The 19,930-nt window shown below is 36.2% G+C and overlaps 1 protein-coding gene across 3 annotated transcripts; it reads left to right on the top strand.

Annotated features, from left to right (window-relative positions):
* Positions 1-8,209: 8,209 nt before the first annotated feature.
* Positions 8,210-15,809, top strand: LOC103717959 (polyadenylate-binding protein 2-like). Of its 3 annotated transcripts, none has more exons than XM_008806544.4 (6): positions 8,210-8,376; positions 8,452-8,554; positions 8,948-9,018; positions 14,827-15,018; positions 15,163-15,290; positions 15,384-15,809. In XM_008806544.4, the coding sequence occupies exons 1-6, from the start codon at positions 8,254-8,256 to the stop codon at positions 15,430-15,432; spliced, it is 666 nt and encodes a 221-aa protein (XP_008804766.1). In that variant the 5' UTR covers positions 8,210-8,253; the 3' UTR covers positions 15,433-15,809. The 3 variants fall into 3 exon arrangements, with proteins under 3 accessions (XP_008804766.1, XP_008804765.1, XP_008804767.1); XM_008806543.3 differs by having other exon boundaries at positions 8,211-8,376; positions 8,446-8,554; XM_008806545.3 differs by lacking the exon at positions 8,210-8,376 and adding an exon at positions 10,703-11,213 and having other exon boundaries at positions 8,446-8,554.
* Positions 15,810-19,930: the final 4,121 nt, after the last annotated feature.

The raw sequence follows: 19,930 nt of genomic DNA, 5'->3' as shown, positions 1-19,930 counted from the left end.
TTCGCTGGAGGCTAGCTGTCCTGGTTTTCGTCACCATTGGTGAGGATAAGCTCACCTGAAGGGCTTACCCGGCTCACCGGCTGGTATAAGGATTTTGGAGATGGCTATTTAGTTTGGAGCACCGGGTCGTGCGAAGGTGACGGGATCTTGGACGTAGTTACAAGGCTCCGTCAAACGACAAGGGTATTTTTTTTTTTTTTTGATAATCGGGAATTTAGCCGATCGAAATTTTGGTTGTAAAATTAGTTGGGTCGGCGAATGTTTCGGGCTGGAGGAAATGGAGGCAGGCAATGGGCGCATGAGGTCGCGGAACGGCACGTTGCTAGCTAATTTGAAATTTTGTAACGTGACATGGTATTTTACCCGCAGGGTTTTGTTCGCTTGTATAGGTTGGTGGGATTTCTTTATGCATGGTTGGTATGACTGTTTCTCGATTGGTCTGGTTTAATGTGGCCGACACCGTGTGGCCGAAGCTACTAGGGTGTTGCAACATCATTTTCTTTGCATTATCATTACTGGCCCATAAATTCTAGAAAGAACCAAGGGAAATTATCTAAATTTGTACTATTCCCTTTTTTTTAGCTGCCCACTATTTTATATGCGATATCACTTCGGATTTTTTTTCTGTTGTTCATAATTTTATAAAAATTTATTTGTTTTAGAATCTTTTTTTGGTTTTGAGGAAATCAAATTAGTAATATACAAATGGGTTGGTTTCGGCTATGGGGCGCAATTTGATGATTTGAGTCGAGGACCCAATCCAAAATATCCTCAATTATAGCGAAGCGGGTTAGATTGCAACTAACTGGAAACAAAATTGATATTTAAATAAATGATTTGACGGTATGGATGAGATGTAAAACTTTGATGAATTAGATGGTTTCCCCGAGTCAAAGAAAGTAGCTATCAAAAAGAAGTTACTTTAGCACAATGGTGCATTTGCTCTTCATGTTTTAAGATACTTTTCCTAGTACCCAACCTGCATTGTAATCTTACTAACTCTCTTTTTTTTTGAAAAATGGGAACAATGAATGGTTTTCTTTATTTTTAAATCGAGCATATGCCCTCCAAAAAATTTGGCATGCTATCCTAGTTCTAAATTTTGGGGGAAATGCTATGGTTCTCATCAATAATATAAGTATATGATCTCTAAATGACCTTGATCTAAGCAATGGGGGAGAAGCGCTAGATGGTTATTACCTATACGACCAGGGAAAGCAATACCAATGCATCAATTCTCAGAGCTAAGACTATAATAGTGTTGAGTATTGGTTGCTGATTGAGTTTGAATTCTCTATAGTGCCCAATTTGCACCGCAAAAAGCGGTGTAGCCTCGAATGGTTGCTACCTCGTTCGATTATAAAGATGGATGGCTATCAGACAGTATGAGCGTTGTATACCATGCACATATATTTTGCTTGTCATACGCCACTCTTAGTTTGATAATTGTTTATCTCCATAAATGAATCATGCAATGGCCATCCAAGGCCCTACCGCTCTATCTTTGGTACAAAATGCATTGCTCGAAAACTGTAAGAACATAGTTCTATTCTTATGATTATTGGCATGTGATGAAGCAATAGAAATTCTGATACCTACCAAATTATTTACATAATAAAATCACATGGTGATAAGCAATAAATGTTAGGTAGCATTCCAAGAAGGAAAATATGAGTATCTTCAACAAATACAATAATCCTTATTTGTTCAACAGTAATGATTCTTGAGTACTGTACTAGTGTAGAAAATGCAGCACAAGATGTATCATTGCGCATAAGGTAGCTATACATAAGTAAAACCATTTTAGATTCTCTTCCGCCACCACAATATAACCATGGCTTTATTCTCAATTATTTCAGGCCATCTTTAAAAACCCTTTACCACCATTTGTTCTTGTTACCAGGTACATTTGCTGTCACCGCCATCTATATGATCTCTTTTAACCACAATTCTTTTTAAGGCTGATCCTCTCCAAAACAAATTAGTTTTTTAAATAACTACATAAACAATTAACCATGAAAAATCAAGCAATGAATGCCCATGTTAATAATGATGTAGATAATGCCCATTAGCATCATAGCACTCAAGTTTAGCAAGAAAGATGTTAGAAAGAATAATCTTATTCTATTTGGGCAAACAGTGAAATGAACTAATACCTAGAAGTTTGCAATAAATAGTACAGAGCTTTCTCTTTCTGCAGTGATAAGTAATGATATCATATCAACTTAACAAATACAGGAGTAGTAAAAATGTAGCTTCTCCATATGGCAGTATACACCAACAAAAATACTTATGGATTGTATTCTCTAGTTAACAAATCTCTGCAATTATTAAATCGAAACGGCTGCAAACGGTTGCCTTCACAAGAACCACAGAAGACCATCCAAGATTGCCTTGCCGTTTGGAAATAGCCATTTTCCCACTCGACAGTGTGGCAAAACCCTTGTCCAAGAATCATCACAACCTCCTCAGATAAAACCACATACCAAGAAGAAGAACAAAAGCCACGGAGATGAAGGAAAAGAAGAAAGAGAGAAAGAAACATAACTTCATTTTGGAGTGGTTCTTTAGGATCATTCAGAGTAGATCTAGTAAGGCAAATAAATTCATTTAAAATAAGTGTTCTTCTTTAGCATTCACAGGTGTAGGCTTCATTTTTCAGAGATGTTCTTTGTACATGTTTAAATGTATTGCAAGAACTCTTAGACTACCAGGTATATCTAGATAAAAACAACGTTAGCTTTCAGATTGTTATCTTTTGATATGTAATTATGGATATTCCTTTAGGTCATGTAGTTGAGAATTGGTCTTGTAGTCAAATATTTTCACTAACGTGTGTTAGAGGAAATTTGTCGGAAGGCCCATAGTAATATAGTATATGTTTCATCAAAATAATGGTAATTAGTTTTGCAATTAACAGGAGAATAGGTTCCATCATCCCATACAATATGGACCTTTTATTATATCTAAGGAGGTTGGATAGTACTCTAGCTATTTCAAAGGTCATTATTCAACTTCATTTCCATTTATATAGTTAGTAATTATCCAAGAACAAGCGCTGGGATTGGTGAGGAGGATCAAAAATGAGTTCAAAAGACAAATAACTAGCAGGAGTGGCCTAATGCATTTGGGGGCCTAAGGCTAACTCACTAAGAGAGGTCTTTTTTCTTTTCATTTTGACTTAAAGTCTTTCCTGCAGTGGGCCGGCCTAAGGTAAACTCACTAAGAGAGGCCTTTTTTCTTTTCGTTTTGTCTAATTAGGCCCTGATAACCAGATGGTGGTGGCAAACAAGATAGCCAAGATGGATGAGAGCCAGTAATGCTCTCTATGACTTCTTGGAGCTATGCTACTTAGAGTGCCACCAAGTCCTCATCGTTGTTGTTGTCTAGATTATAACATTACCAACGTCAAGAACCATGGCTTTGACAAAGGTTATGTCTCGCTCACTCTCTTCTCTTACACCATGTTCCAAATGATTAATATTCTTATTAGACTATTCATATCCTTTGCCAGGATTAGGGTGAGTCACTTTTCTCTTTATACTCGAGTTTGATTTTGATTTCTTTTTATGTCTATAAAGTTCATCATTATTTAGACAGATATTTATGATAGCATACAATTTGGGATTGTTGATGGCATGGATCCTAAGCATGTATTGAATGAGTAAAATGCTAGCTTAAGTAAAATTAAGGATTGTCTTCTGGTTCTGGAAAAAGTGGGAGTCAAAAGGAAAACTTAGGCTCCTTTGAAGTAAAGTTATTACATATATATGCCATCCAGTTATGGTCTTGTGTCATATTTTTCCTCTTTTCTAAATCTAATATCTAATTTGTCTAATTCCTTTTACCTTTTCGTATGAGTCTGTTAGTTTTAAATCTTTTGGTCTTGAGTAACTTTTGAAAAAAGGAGGTAAGCATAAAAGTAATATTGTTAATAATATTTTATAAGAAAAGGTTCAAGAAATAATCCAATGTTTCTCTACAAGGTTCTTGGGTGTTGACATACATGAACAAGAAGAGACTACTTTACAAGAGAGATATAACGCTGCCGTAGTAGTTGGCGTGGATTATAATTTAAACTTTGTATGCAAATAATGATGTTTTGGGCACTATTTCAACTACAAACTTTGTTCTCGTAAGGCATATTGACCAAAGAGAAGGGGATAAATATTTCACTGATTGCTAATGTATTGTCTTGTTTAAAATGATTAGGTGTAGGTGATGTTTTCAGGTTGCGTGGCTCTCTGTTTTGAGGTTTGTTCTAATCAAGTTTGCCGGAGGTCTCTTTGTTGTGCTAGCCTTTATATGCAACAATCTTTTGCCTTGGGACTTATCTTTGCCATTCTTTGTTATATATATAATCCTCTTTAAATAGTTCATGGATGCCTTTGTACAAGAAAAATCTTTTGGCTTAAACAACACATAGATGAAAAGGAAAATTGGTTGCTAGGGCCTTAGAGTTATGCAGGTGTTGTAACAATTGCTTGATCTTTTTGAGCTTGCAGTTTAAGTATCTAAATCTAGCCTTGTTTTTGGTGGAAATCTATATGGCCTTCTTAACCAAATAAGAGAAAAGAGTCAAGGTCTGGAAATTGGTTGTGCATGTTTAAAAAATTTAACCATCAGCCTGCTATATTAATAATATTAGAGGCCTTTCATATATAGATGTATATAATAAATTCTCCAGATAACTATCACTATTAGTTCGCCATAATTAAACTATCATCAATTTCATTGAAATGGTAGTGATGGTGGTAAAGGATACTTCTCACCAGAAATATTGAAATCTTGCCGAAGGGATTTAAGAAAAAAAAATTGACCAGCAACTAATGAAGTAAAAAATTCATAGGACTATCTTTAGAGTCTGTGCTCGGTAGTTGATAGTATAATGGTTAAAATTTAAAGACCATGACCAAATAAATATTCTTAGCATCAAACTATAAGGCCATAAGAATGGCAGTGTTGCTCCGTTAACCTGGGAATTAGGCATAAGGCCAATCCAATTTGTTAATAGAAATAAGATATAATAAAATTTGGTTAACATGGCTAACGAAGACCAAGTAACATAGGCAGATGAAGTGAGGATGATTCGAACTTACAAGTTCAATTTACCTTTTTCTTTTTGTCACAACAAAACCTTGTTGCATGCTTTGAAATTTTTTTTAAAATATTTATAATTTATTAATTTTATTTTTATTAATATTTTTTTATAATTAATTGTTTTAGAAAGTTCTTGGCTGTAGAGCTTTTATAAAAAGTTGTTTGCTATTTGGTAACTATATTTCTAAAATACTGTGGAACTTTAACCTGTGCTTGGTAACCAAATTGAGAAAATACTTTTGGTATGATAAAATAATATAAGGGATATTACATAGTTTATACAACAGAGTATAATAAAATATAATATGTATTAATACATAAATATATGATATAGTATCATATTAATGTAATATAATATAATATTATTATAATATAGTAATATAATATTATATACTGTAGCATAATAATTTAATATAATATTAAATTATTTAAAATAACATATCAATGTATTATGATATAATGTAATATAATATTATATTATAGTGTAATATAATAATAAAAGTATAAAATATCATAATTATTACCGTAAATTAATTTTCCATCCTCTCGATGACCGTGGGATAATATAACATAATATTAGATTATTTAACATAACATATCAATATATTATGATATAATATAATATAATATTATATTTATAGTATAATACAATAATAAATATATAAAATATTATAATTATATCACATAATACATTTTGTGTAATTATTCTATTTTATTACGAGTATTTTGGTTTTAAAAAAAATATTATAACTCAAAATATTTTTCGATAATTTCTAAAAATGCTTTTTTCAAAAATTGTTTTTTTTACTAAACAACCTAAAAGTACTTTTGGAGGCTAAAAGGTATTTTTTAGCTTCCAAAAGCTTTCCCAAATGGGGCCTATACTTGAAAAGAAAAAAATACCCTCTGAAAGTCATATTTTAAAGCATTGACAATTGTTTGCACAAAAAATAATAAAAAACTGTGTTTGTGGACGCGCCGCATTCACAGAATATTAATCAATTTAAATTTTAATTAGAATATCGATTAAAGATTCTGTTCCAAAATCACATTAATTAAGAGATCCCAATCATGTTTACATAAAAAACAGCTCGTTGCCCCGTAGGCCGTAGCGAGCATATCACCAGGCTAAGGTCCTGTTTGGGGGAACTGTGGGCAGTAGAGCTGTTGGAAGTAGAGCTATCTGAAGTAGAGCTGTTATAAAAAGCTGTTTGCTGTTTGGTAACTACATTTGTAAAGTGCTGTGACACTTTAACATATGTTTGGTAAAAAAACTGAGAAAATACTTTTGTATGACAAAATTACCATAAAGGACATTGCATAGTATTATACAACAAAACATAATAAAACATAACATATTTTAATACATAAATATACGATATAGTATAATATTATTGTAATATAAAATAATATTATTATAATATAGCATAATAGTAATATAATTATCGGAGTAAATTAATTTTTGATAATATAACATAATATTGAATTATTTAACCTAACATATTAATGTATTATGATATAATGTAATATATATTATATTTATAGTATAATACAATAATAAAGGTATAAAATATTATAATTATTAGTATAAATTAATTTCCTATAATATAACATAATATTAAATTATTTGAAATAACATATTAATGTATTATGATGTAATGTAATATAATATAATATTTATAGTATAATACAATAATAAAGGTATAAAATATTATAATTATTAGTAAAAATTAATTTTTCATAATATAACATAATATTAAATTATTTAAAATAACATATTAATGTACTATGATGTAATGTAAAATAATATAACATAAAGGTATAAAATATTATAATTATTAGTATAAATTAATTTTCCATAATATAATATAATATTAAATTATTTAAAATAACATATTAATGTATTATGATGTAATGTAATATAATATAATATTTATAGTATAATACAATAATAAAGGTATAAAATATTATAATTATTAGTATAAATTAATTTTTCATAATATAACATACTATTAAATTATTTAACATAACATATTAATGTATTATGATATAACGTATTATAATATTATATTTATAGTATAATACAATAATAAAGGTATAAAATATTATAATTATTAGTATAAATTAATTTTTCATAATATAACATAATATTAAATTATTTAAAATAACATATTAATGTATTATGATGTAATGTAATATAATATTATATTTATAGTATAATACAATAATAAAGGTATAAAATGTTTTAATTATTAGTGTAAATTAATTTTTCATCATCCGAATGACCATTTATCTCTCTAACAATTTTTCTTGCGGAAGGAAGTTTGACGGCTAGAGTTTTTGGCTCCAACAGATTTTTAGGTTTATAAAGGGACAAACTATGTAATTATTATATTTTAATATGGGCATTTTTGTCAAAAATACAGCTTTCCGACAAAGCTGAAAACAATATTTTCGGAAAGCTCCAAATTGGAGCTTTCCCCCAAAAGCTGTTTTTAGCTTCCTGCAAAAGCTGAAACAGATTTTCAGAAATTTTACCAAACACCATTTTTTATCTAAAAGTACTTTTGGAAGGTCAGATAGTGCTTTTTGGCCCTCCAAAAGCTCTTCCAAATAGAACCTAATAACCACGATTTGGGACCGTAATTAGGGAAGCGAATCAGCAGAAATATCTTGTCCGTCCATTGCCCTTTGTGACCGTATTATGCTTTTGAAGCTATTCCTTTTCCCCTTTTTTTTCGGTACATATTGCTTTGCCCTTCTCAGTGACCGGTCATACTGCAATCGACTCACCACACGTGTAACTCAGCACGTGGCTTTGATAAGAACCTACGAGGGGAAGAAGGTTGTTTCGCAAGAAAGGAGGATTCAGCTCCTTTGCCCGAATGTACCGTTGGATCAACCATCGCACACATCTCAAAGCTCTCAACCTGGGTCCTGCAACCTGGGTTCAACGGTGGATTCGCACGAAGTAAGGTCAATCCTTCTTTCGCGCGTGCACGGCACGAGGAGCCGCGGTACAAGTGTCTCAGCTTGTTACGGGGGTTCAGGATTACGCCTCTCTCACGTGCCAGGCACTCGTAGAATTTTAGCCCATATAAAAGGAGATCCGAGAGAAAGGAAGCGCGGTGAAGGGGGGCGACGGCTAGCGGAATGGAGGAAGAGGAGCACGAAGTCTACGGCGGAGAGATCCCCGACGAGGGCGAGATGGAGGGCGAGATGGATGCTGCCAACGCCGACGTCGACATGTCCCGCGCCGACGAAGACGCCTCCAAGGTTATCCTCCTATCTTCTTTCCTCTTCCCCAAACCCTAAGGCTAACCCTAATCCTCGAAGTTTACGCAGTTACAGGAGCTGGACGAGATGAAGAAGCGTCTCAAGGAGATGGAAGAAGAGGCCGCTGCCCTGCGTGAGATGCAAGCCAAAGTCGAGAAGGAGATGAGCGCCGTCCAAGGTCCGCTCTCCCTGTCTTGCACATAGCTAGGATTTCTCAAATCTTGATCGATTTTGGACAATCCAGGGCTTCTATTTCTTATAGATAGTCCACCTAGATTTTTTTAGATTTGAAACCCTAGGCCCGTTAGCTGGAGGACTCGTCTCTGTTCTAATTTGCTTCTCTAATACTATCTTAAGAAAGGGTCGAAGGTAGGCATGTCAAATGTGTTCATGAGGAAAAAGGGGTTCTGAGTAGCTCCAGACTGCTCTTCCATCATTTTTTTTTTCAAAGTAGAAAAATCATGTGGAGTATATACTCGTATTCATGCACAAGGGACATGAAGAATTGTTGATTTATATTTTTATTTGTTTATATATATTAATAAGTTTTTCGTTTATGTTGTGTGTTTAGATCCTGCTAGTGCAGCTGCAACTCAAGCAAGCAGGGAGGAGGTAGATTCTCGGTCGGTGTTTGTTGGAAATGTAAGTTTCTAATCCCAGTAATCATGCATACTGTTTGAACATTAAATTGTATCATAGTGAATGTTATGATCATAAGCTTATTGCGAAGTAATTGATCCATGGATTGAGAATTACCGGCTGTTCACATAATTTTCAAGAGAGAGTTTTGATTTAGCGTGCATTGAAGACAGTGAGAATTAGCATCATGTTGACCTGTAAGCATCTCCTCTATGGCTAAACTGAACCAAGTGGTCCCTGTTTCTTCACTTTTCACCCATTCCCTTTTACTTTTGCAATCACCATGTGTTGGCCTGTTGAAACCTGTCAATCTGAGTGAAGCTTGTTGTGCAAGAGTTGATGGATATCATGTTGAAAGGTGCATTTATCGAAGTACAGAGAACATCAGAGCAAAAGGGATGAAGGAAATATAGTAAATGCTTTTCTGTCCTTGAAGCAGGTAGCAAGAGAAGATTGATTCTATATAATTGCTTCTATATAAATAGAGTGCGGATATTGGTAGACTGATAATAGAGATTTCCATAAAATAGTTAAAATTGCAAGGAATAATTTTCTCTAGTATTAGATTTTTCTTTTATTGTGCTCAATGTCATGGAAGCATTTGTCTCTTCATGCATGTGCATGGACTGTCTGTTAGCATTCATTACTGATTATTAAGGTTTTCTTCTTTTTTCTTGAGTTTTTAATGCTTTATGAGGTGTGCGATTCTGTACTTCATGATGACTTTGATAAATGAATATTGATATGAATAATCTTGAAATAACATTAGAGGTAGCCCCAAATAGGGATGCTTGGTTACTGAGGATGCATATAGCTGATGTCAAAAGTTGGGAGAGGGCTTGATGGTTATGTTTACAGTTTATAAAGAAGCTACTTCAGTTCTGTTACTGAATTTTGGTTGTAATGGATTTAGTTTAGATAGAAGAGCTTTTTGTGTTTCATGGTGATGTCCTCTATGCTATAGCTGCTAGCAAGGGAACTTGATGGTTTCATATTTTCTCTGTCATGTTAGTACATAGCTCTGAAACTTATGGTTTAAAGGCTCATATTTCCTGAAAGCATTAATACAATTTTACACATTCCATCATTATGATTTTTGATCAGTTCTTTCGTTCTGTACAAAAGAAATTGTCCAATGCCCCTTGCTTTGGTATAATTAAAATAGTTTTCAGTCGCACTTGGGGACATAATTCTCAGCCATATTGCATTGCAGCATTGTCTAGGACTATGCAATACATGCTAATTTCCAGATATTAGAATTTCTTCTCATGTTATTGTTCTCCATTTTGCAACTGTTTACTAGGGATTCCGTTTATCATGTTTTTGGTGTATTGTTCATGACTTATATGTTATATGCGGCGTTTCCTTTTGAGTTATACTAAACTCTGCATCAGCTTTTTTTTATGTATTTGTCTCTGTGTGTGTTTGGAAATCACAGTCTGCTGTATATCTGTCCTAGAATTGATTTTGTACCAAAAGTAAAGTCTTGTAAACTTATATGATGTGAATAGTTGTTTATTTATGTAAGTTGTGAGGCTCATTGCAAAGTAATAAATATAATGTTCTGGATACTGATTTGCACCTTGTGTCACATTAGCAGTCTGTTTTCCCCCCAGTTTTTGTCTGTTGCTATTTTTTTCTTGATTCTATTGTAGTCCTTTGACTGTACGTCTAATAATGGTCGCAGGTGCAATCTTCAATCATTTGAGTTCTCTGATACCCAATGTTAGGGGTGCCAGGAAGCTCTATTTTAAAATAGCTTGTGGTTGGAAAAAAAAAAGAACAAAAGAAGATTAAAAAACAATTCTCTTTAGAAAAAAGGATGAGTGCAAGGAGGCCAAAGAGAGCAGAAAATTCAAGGGCCAAAAAAAGGAAAAAATCTCAGGAAGAGGGGAAAGGAAAAAGAAAAGGGGAAAAATAAAAAAAGATGGATATGACTATAGAGTTAGATGTTTATATTATTGTTAACCAGAGGATGAGGAAAGAATGTCAGGATATAAGTATTTTGGCGAGAGCAAACTGAATTATAGGACTTCCTGGCTTGGCGTAAGACAATGGTGCAAGTGGAGTTATGAATTCCTTCGTGCTGTCAACATAATGGAATATCATGTGAACATGCAACTTTAGATGCTGAAGCCTCACCATTCTTGGAGGTGGAGTTGAAGTTCTTGGAGTGTCTTGTTGCTTTGCATTATATGGTGAGAGGTCCTTGATCTCTTGCTTGTAACAATAATAATTTTTCTTCTGCCACTTTTTATAAATACTTTGTGGACTCATTTTTCCTGTTTGATAGTTTCTAAATTTCCAGTTTAGTACATTCATTATCTTGTCTTTAGGGTTTTGGCTGTTGATTTTGTAATATACCACTAATCCAGAGTCACCAGTTTTCTGATTGTGAAGAGAACATGCCGGATATATTGCAGAAGGCAAGGTTTATATTTAGATTTAAGATACTCAGTCATGACTCTGCACCTTTTAGATGGGTCTTGGGAGCGTCATGCTCTTGTTCTTCCTAATAGCATCATTACAATGTCCAGTTCTGTGGCTATTACTGAGTAGCTATACGATATTAAAACTTCGGTTGAAAAAAATCAGATATTAATTTTCCACCCTTTTTTATCCTCTTGCTTTGTTTTAAAGCTTGCTCTTCTGGCCTTCATCTTGATGAAGATATTGTGCTTGTGCCGCTTTATGGATTATAGATAAGGGGGTCAACATTTTGGGTTTTAGTCAGGTTTGTCTATATTCATACAGAAACTTAAGTTATATATGTCAAAATCCAAATTTAAACCCGACTTATATCCTACATCCATACCAAAAATAGACTTAAAGATAACTTGGTATCAGTCGAGTTTTGTGTTATTGTCAGGTATTTATTGGTCTTACTCAACTCTATCCTATCCATGAGGTCAGGTAAAAGGGTAAGTCTCAGTGCAGATTGTGAAGGGATAAGAAGAAAAATAGTCATCAGATAGTGTAAACTAATACTGTAGTCTAGCAGACCTGGTATACAATTACTATACATAGCTCGTCATTTGATTAAATCAGTCTTGGAAGGTAAACTAAACCTAGAATGTGAGACATGGGACCAATTATTTTTTGATCTCTCTGGTTGGATTGAATTTTAATTGTGAAACATTAAGGTTTAGTTGGTAGATGTAAAGGCTTTTTTATGGGTTGAATTGAAGGCTTAGTAGTTTATGCTGTTGAATTGGCTACTTGCTGACTCTAAAGGAAAGGGAAGAGGGCGCATTTACTTCACCCAAGAGACATGGATGATTAATGTCCCTACTGTTATATGGACATGTGTGGTTTACTAATCCTCCACTCAATACACATTCTTCCATTTGATCAAACCATCAAGGACTCCTTCATGAGACAATTTATCATCCCCAATTGACAGCAAGGTGTTAATGGTCTTGCATCATCTTGTCCTGATGTGAACCGTAATAAGAGTATCCAGAGCAGCAGCTTTTCAATACATTTTTTTAAAAAAACATATTGCTTGAGGACAAGATGTTTCAAAAATAAATTAAGTATTTCCAAATTGGCTCCTGAGATGAGGAAGGGAATATTTTTCTTCTAATATTGCTTCACAAACTTTCAGGTTTTTAATATAGACCAAAAGAGTTTAAACTTTAAAGAGCACTTTAATAATGCTACTGTGAAGTTTGTTGATTAGACAGTATCACTTGAAGAAGAGGGAAAGGGAAGGATGAATATGGAGGAGGACAACAGTGAATAACTATTAGTCAGGGTTAATACTTAGAAATGCAAAATCTAGAGTAGGAATTATCAGAATAGAGGTTGAACATAGAGGAGAAAAGCGAATTATTATTAGATAGGCTTAATACTTCGAATGGAAAATATAGAGTTAAGAGCTAAGGTGGTAAGATACTTTTTTTTCATGTAACTTAAAAATCCTGTACATAAATGGATTTGTGTATGAAAAAGAATTAGAGGGAATGACTGATGTGGAGAGAGATGCATTAGGTGATTATCTTTCCATTGAAGGTTATGTTTTATGAAGAAGGGAGGCGAGTAACCAACTTGGTAGTTTTGTATTTTGTCCTTTTCTTCAGGACTACAGATGTAATAGTATGCTGTTTGAATTTTGTGGAGGAGGTTTCGATAGGGGGAAGGTTCACAAAATGGTCTTTGATTTGACAATATGGAAACCTTTGCATAGGAAAGATTATAACATCTTTCTATGAATAACTGCAGGACATCTTCCAAGATGAAATTGTGGATCTGATCAAGAATTCCAGAAGACGAGAAGATGGATGAAAACCTCCATTTCATTACTCTTTAGCCTATTGATTCTTTTTTGCTAGGGCAGCCAAGGTGATGGCATTATAAAACCAAGGTGGTTATGTTTAATGTTTATTTTGCTGTCCAAGTTGCTATTACTAAGAGGAAAGGAACTTAAGATGGAATGTTTATTGCATATGAGTGTTTCAGATAGAATAAGCAAAGATGGAATGTTAATTGGAATGCAAAAGAGGTTTGATATGGTGGAACTAGACTTCTCGTATACATATAAACGAATTTGAAATGCTGTGCAAGTTGATCTTTTTGGGTAGTCTTGCATAGACATGTCCACATTTTTTTCCTGCTTTCTAATGGTAGTTCTAGAGTTTGTTTTGATGCTTCAACCATTTCAAGCCAAGATTTCCATAACAAATTTGGCATTTTGCTTTTAGTGGGAAGCTGGTGGCTGTTGCATTATGTTTTTAGTTGTGCAAGTCATTTATCTTTTTGCAAGGATGATGAGCTGCTCTTGCATGGATAACATGAATCTTATGTTTCAAGTGATATTTGACTCAAGACCAATGTTGAGACAGTGAGGTGGAAGGAAGATACTAAATCCTGCAAAAGTTTTCGATTGCAATGTGGGGGATGTCTTCTGATGAAAATTATGGGCTATCTCTAGGTATCTTACAAAAGTTGAATTCATGTTGCAATGCTATTGTTGGAAAACATTAGTTTATGCTGCAATGCTATTGTTGGAAGCATAGGGGGATGGTTCACCATTAGGAGTGCAACTATCTTTTTGCATAGAGGGTATATCATAATTCAGTCTGCCTTAAAAGATCTGGTTGCATATATACGTTCCTTTAGTATGCCTTTGGTTGTGAAACTCGAATGACTTGAAGAATGTACTTTGGAGTAATTAACAAGTGGGATAGTCCAACATATTGGTTGGGTGCATGTAGAGGAAAAAAGGTAATGGTTTAGTTACAAAAGGCTCAAGGGGGTGTTTCTCTGAAATTAGATTTTGAGATTCATAGAAAAGTGGAATTTCTATTGGACGAAAGACCTTAAGGACAAATATGGTGGAAACACCAATGGTTTTTGAATTTGGTGTTTTGGGTTTCGAAGAACATCAAGTTTAAAGCAGAGTTTTTATCTTGACTAAACTTTTTTATGGTCATGCGACTGGGTGTCTATCTGTATTTGCCATTGGTGGCTTTTATCCCTTGCAGTACCCACCAGCAATTAGTTATGACCCTTTTTGTCTTTTTTTTTTTTTTTGAGAGATAAGGAGGGGCTAATCCCCCACCTAGTTTTTGCACCCTTGGGGGCTGCCTCTAACCTGAATCAAATCTTAACCTCTTACCCAAGTGGCAAGAGGTGATACCATACCGTTTGAGCAAGTGCTCGGTGGTTCTGAACTTTGCTTGTAGAGACAAAACAGTGACATGTATAAACAAATTTCTAGTATCAGCTTTCTGCATGCCGACTGTGATTAAAGTTTCAAATCTGACATAATTTGGCTGTATTTGGTCAATTGTGGTTGTTACACTGCAGGTGGATTATTCTTGCACACCTGAAGAAGTGCAGCAGCATTTCCAGTCTTGCGGAACAGTCAACAGGGTCACTATTCTGACAGACAAGTTTGGTCAGCCAAAGGGGTTTGCTTATGTTGAATTTCTGGAAACTGAGGCAGTTCAAGAGGCTATTCAGTTGAATGAATCTGAATTACATGGGCGTCAAATCAAAGTATGTTTGGTCCAAGACTTCTAATTTATTGTCTTCTTTTCCCCTTTTTTTTGGGTACGAGCACTATTTTTTTTTCCGAGTTGTTGAAGCAACATATCTGCATCTGGTCAGCTCTTCATACATAGAAATTGTAATTTTTTGCAGGTATCGCCTAAACGAACTAATGTCCCTGGAATGAAGCAGTTCCGTCCAAGGCGCTTCAGTCCATACATGGGATATCGTTTTAGGGGGCCATATATGCCACCATATTTTTCCTCTCCATATGGATACGGGTCGGTCGGCCGTTGGCTCCTAGTATTGTAATAAGAACTTTGTTGCATTCCATACATGAGTTGCCTTTGACAAGTTATTTCTTGCCTTTGCAGGAAGGTTCCCAGATTCAGAAGGCCAATGCGCTATAGGCCTTATTTCTGAGTAGTGGATGGTCTTGTCAGGCTTCCGTGCTTAGGACCAAAGCATACATTTCCTTGAAATACCTATGGTTTAACATTTGCTTCTATTCTAGCCTGTATTTTGTGGGCGGTCAGACTTAAAGCAACCCGTGGTTATCAATTGGGCTTAACCCGTATGTTTTTGTTCGTCTCCTAGAATAGTGACTGCTATGGTGCGACTGCCGGTCTGTTGAAGGATAACATCTTTATCTGTTATGCCATTATTTTTGCAAAGCAACTCTATAGTGCTTTCATAAGAGTCTGCATGGTCATTATAAACTGCCTTGTGGGTACTGTTTGACCCTCAAAAGGTTCCCGATGTGCAGAATGTTTCAGCTAATCTTTCAGTTGCTTCTTTCATGATTGATTTGGTTTGCGTCTCCCCGTTGTCAAGAAGAACTAATTATATTGTTATCTTCTCTATTTTTTTTAACGTGAGAAGTTCTTGGTAAGTAATGGTGGCTGATGGGTCATCATATCCTCGGTAAAATAACATACAAGTTTGTTGGTGGCACTGAATAGTGTCTGTCTTGCAAAGATTGATCAGTAACTTGTACAAATGATATGCTGTACCAAACTAGATGGTATTGAGCATATTGTACTGGTTCGTTATCGGTATACGTGGCGTACCGATATTTGGTACGCTAAAAAAATTTCGTAACATACTGTATTGCATTATATAAGGATGGCATTGGTATGGGTCTAGTATCGAAATGGCGAACCTTGCTTGTAATTACTTCTTTTTTCGTTGATAATCTTTGCCCATGTCTCTTGGTTGTCAAGCTGGCAAATTTCAGCTTCCGATGGAGGACCCAAAATAACTTCCTTCTTTGATGAGGCTGAACCTAATATGCCATAGGTGTGATTGGACATGATCTCTCTTGATGAAGGAAGGGAACAATTTATGGAATCTGGGATATCCGGTAAGAGTAGAGTTGGAAAATGGCGTGGAGAACGCCATGGAAAAGTAAGCGTCGGTATTGCAAAACCTACCAAATTAACAAGTCATTGAGTGTTATCATCAGGTGATTTTAATCGTAATTGATCAACCGTTCCCACTCCAAATCACCATCTCCGGTGCAGGAAAAATTTAATCCGAGAGTTGTGGTGCTTCTTTTAGGCACGTGTGATTGTTCCTCTTAACAGGTACGAGACTATCACCAAATAATTTTTGGGCCCCTCGTGGATAAAATGGCCAAGTGAAATTGAAGGGTTGCGATGGCCGATGGAGGGCTCTATCCTTTGTGTGAAGAGCAATCTTGTTGCGTTCAGTTTTATCATTGGTGGCCATATGTACAATGGCTGCTACATTAATCATGATAGAACCTGGAACATGGAGAAACTATCCTCAATATTTTCTACTGATATGGCGACCCATATAAGCACAATACCTATGTCTGTAGGGCTGTGGGCTGATCAGTTATGTTGGGAGATAAACAAACCAAAACATATTTCCGTCACAGAATTATATAACATATTAACACCATCTGATGCCGCAAATTTAAAGAATTCAAGGTGGATCTGGACGTTGCAGTTACCAATGAGGATCAAAATCTTGTGCTGGAAACTTATGTGGCTCAAATTATCTTGCGAATTCTATCTTTATGAAGGGAATATTTTAGGTGAAGAAATGATATATTGTAACTTATGTCCAGGCCAAATTGAAGATACTAATTAATGGGGGGCGAAATGGATCGTTCAGTCTATAACTAAAAGGCCGTCCCGTTCTGGCCTAATAAATCCGGTCGAATCTTCAGTCTGGCCCCGAACCAGCTCGGCTTCAGATATTCGCCGACTTCTTTGATCGAGTTTTGGGTGCCTCCAATATTCGCCGACCCGCCCCGACCAAACTTGGGGCCTAATTTAGTAGTACGTCTCGACCCTCGAGCTCGGGGCGCTCCACCGAGCACACCTCGGAACCCAGGAAGTCGAGCTACTCTCGGTACCCGTCAAACCGACCTCGTCAAACGTATGATGCGAGCTCTTAGCGGGCTCGGCCCCGCTAACGACCACACCCATGCGCGAGCCTACGCCTATTTACGTGGCCGTACGTTACAACACTACCGTGCCACGTCTCCATAGCCGGCTTCAACAGTCAAAGGACGGCACCATGGCTACTCCGACCATACCCTGCTGTGACTATCAACATCCTACCGTTCTCAAGAACGGACAATACTACATGCCACCAACCAGCTTAAGCTGCGCACCATTCGGCTCGGAGCCATGCCCCCCTTATGATGAGGGCTGATAGTGCCTCTGCTATCTGAGCTTCTCCATTGGGACTATAAATAGCTCGGTTAGGTAACTTCTAAGGGACTGGGGGTTGGACCAAATTTAGCCCACTCTAACTTGATCGTTGGAGGACCCTCACCGGAAACACCGATGAGGCTTTGTGCAGGTTTGCGGCCATCGCGCAGGAGGTGGCTTCTGTCTCCTTCTTCCAACAACCGGCGGCTCCCTCGACTCCACCGGCGTGGTCATCCTCGGGCCAAATTTGAACCACAACACTGATCATGTCATCCTTGCTTGTTCCTCCGCAAGACAGTGCTGGCAGCTAGTTACAGCAGTAACAGGCATATACTCTCTTCTTTGCCAGCGTCGCTAAATTTGATGGCGAAAGCGCCGGTAGAGAGGAGACAGACATCCAAAATGGCTTGCCTAGCTTGGCAATTGTGGACAGCAAGAAATGCAAGGTTATTTCAGAATGAAACACCATCTCCAATCCAACTGGTAAGAACTACTACGTTTTATTTGATTGATGAGCTTTCTACTTTAAAACAGAATTATGATAGGGCTCAGTTAAGGAACTGGGACGCTTTAATCAGGGGTCTTTGGATCCACTATCAAACAGCGGAGTCCTATGGCTTCCTCCACCCCTTGGAGTCCTTTAGCTGCAGCAGGTTTCATAATCAGAGATCGTAATGCTCGGTTACTGTGGACAGCTGGTAGACCAATTTCTTCTTGTTCTGTTCCATATGTAGAACTTGCAGTGGTATGGGAAGGTATCAAAGGCGCAGTGCAGCAATTCCAGGCTACTCAACTGTGAGTCCAAGGAGATTCCATGACTATTATATCCCTGCTCAATTCAAACAATGTACAACATCTACAAGCTAACCCATTGTTACTGGATATCCAGCCATTGAAGCAGGTCATAAATGCATAAGAAACAAAGCTACACGAACAAAGCCGCAGATTGGGCAGCAGCTCAAGCACTTGCAAGGCAATTCAACAACAACTACATACCGTAACATATTTCACTCGTCAGCATGATCTTCTCCTCCATGGCAGCCTAAAACTTGTCATTCTTTGCACGCCAATTCACCGAGGCAAACATCTCATGCTTCTCGACACCATGGAGGAGGAGGAGGATACGATGCTCAAGATTGAAGGTTTACAGGCACGAGAAGGGAAGGGATGAACCCAGTCTTCCCGGCAGAAAGAAAGTGCGTGTGATCTGCGCCGACACGTATCGTTACGGTGCCCGGGTCGCATCTAAACATCGCCCGGAAGGGGCTTGACGAGGATCAGAACAGACGAACATTTGTTATCTTGTGGACCGAGAGTTAACTGGGTCGCCTTGTGAACATTTGTTTATGTATGATATGTATGTGCGCGTATGCTTGCAAGGCTTCTGTAAGGATGTTGCACCATGTGATGACGCAATTGAGGCTGGTAGTGATTGGTGAGTGAATGATGTAGAGACCATGCCTAAAATTCTGGACCACAAAGAGAGATTTCCACCGCATTGTCAGATGACGATGAAATAGAGTAGAGAATGTAGCTATAAACCAGCTTATCACATATTTGCCAAATGTATCTCATATGCACATATTTATAAACTTTTACAGCTTAAAATTTAAGAATATATGCTCTTTCACTAACATATTTATTGATTGATGTATTATTTATTAAAAAAATCTAAATAAGTGTTTGTTTGAGGACTATGATTTTGGTGTGACATCTAAAAATCGATGTTCCTCTTTGGATATATTATTCCAAATATATGCGTCTTTTTTCTTTCATTTTTTAGGCAGATTCTATTTTTAAGGCTGCAAATGAATCAGTTTAAATTTATGACCCAATCTGAATTGATCCACAGAAGGTATTCTAAATCTTTTTTTTTTTGTCAAGATAAAAGTGCTCAAACTAATCTCGCTATATTAGAAATGACTCAACCCTATGCGAACAAACTGCTGGGTCAAATATTTTCCATGAACTCAATTTGAGCCAATCACCTGTTGGATTAGATCTGGATCTAATATCAAGTTATGTTAGGTCATAGTTAAGTATACCCTATTCCGATTCCGATCCGGCCCATTTGTAGCTATATCCATTTTCAAGCCATTGTAAAATTGACTTTGAGAATAGCCAGGGTATAAGAAGTGCATTCAAAAACCCTGCACGGCTTCTTTTTAAGACTTGCATTAAGAACCAATATATCAGCAATTCTGATTGACAAAAGAAGAATATGAGTTGCATGA

The sequence above is a fragment of the Phoenix dactylifera genome, unplaced genomic scaffold (genome assembly GCF_009389715.1).
Source record: "Phoenix dactylifera cultivar Barhee BC4 unplaced genomic scaffold, palm_55x_up_171113_PBpolish2nd_filt_p 000139F, whole genome shotgun sequence".
Classification (NCBI taxonomy): Eukaryota; Viridiplantae; Streptophyta; class Magnoliopsida; order Arecales; family Arecaceae; genus Phoenix; species Phoenix dactylifera.
This window is presented reverse-complemented; position numbering and strand designations above follow the sequence as displayed.

What these genes read in the sequence shown, in the direction of transcription:
- LOC103717959 (XM_008806543.3), top strand. Translation starts at nt 8,254, where the DNA reads ATGGAGGAAGAGGAGCACGAAGTCTACGGCGGAGAGATCCCCGACGAG. An exon ending in CCGACGAAGACGCCTCCAAG is followed by an intron (nt 8,377 to 8,445) that starts GTTATCCTCCTA and finishes AAGTTTACGCAG; the next exon opens with TTACAGGAGCTGGACGAGAT. An exon ending in GGTCGGTGTTTGTTGGAAAT is followed by an intron (nt 9,019 to 14,826) that starts GTAAGTTTCTAA and finishes GTTACACTGCAG; the next exon opens with GTGGATTATTCTTGCACACC.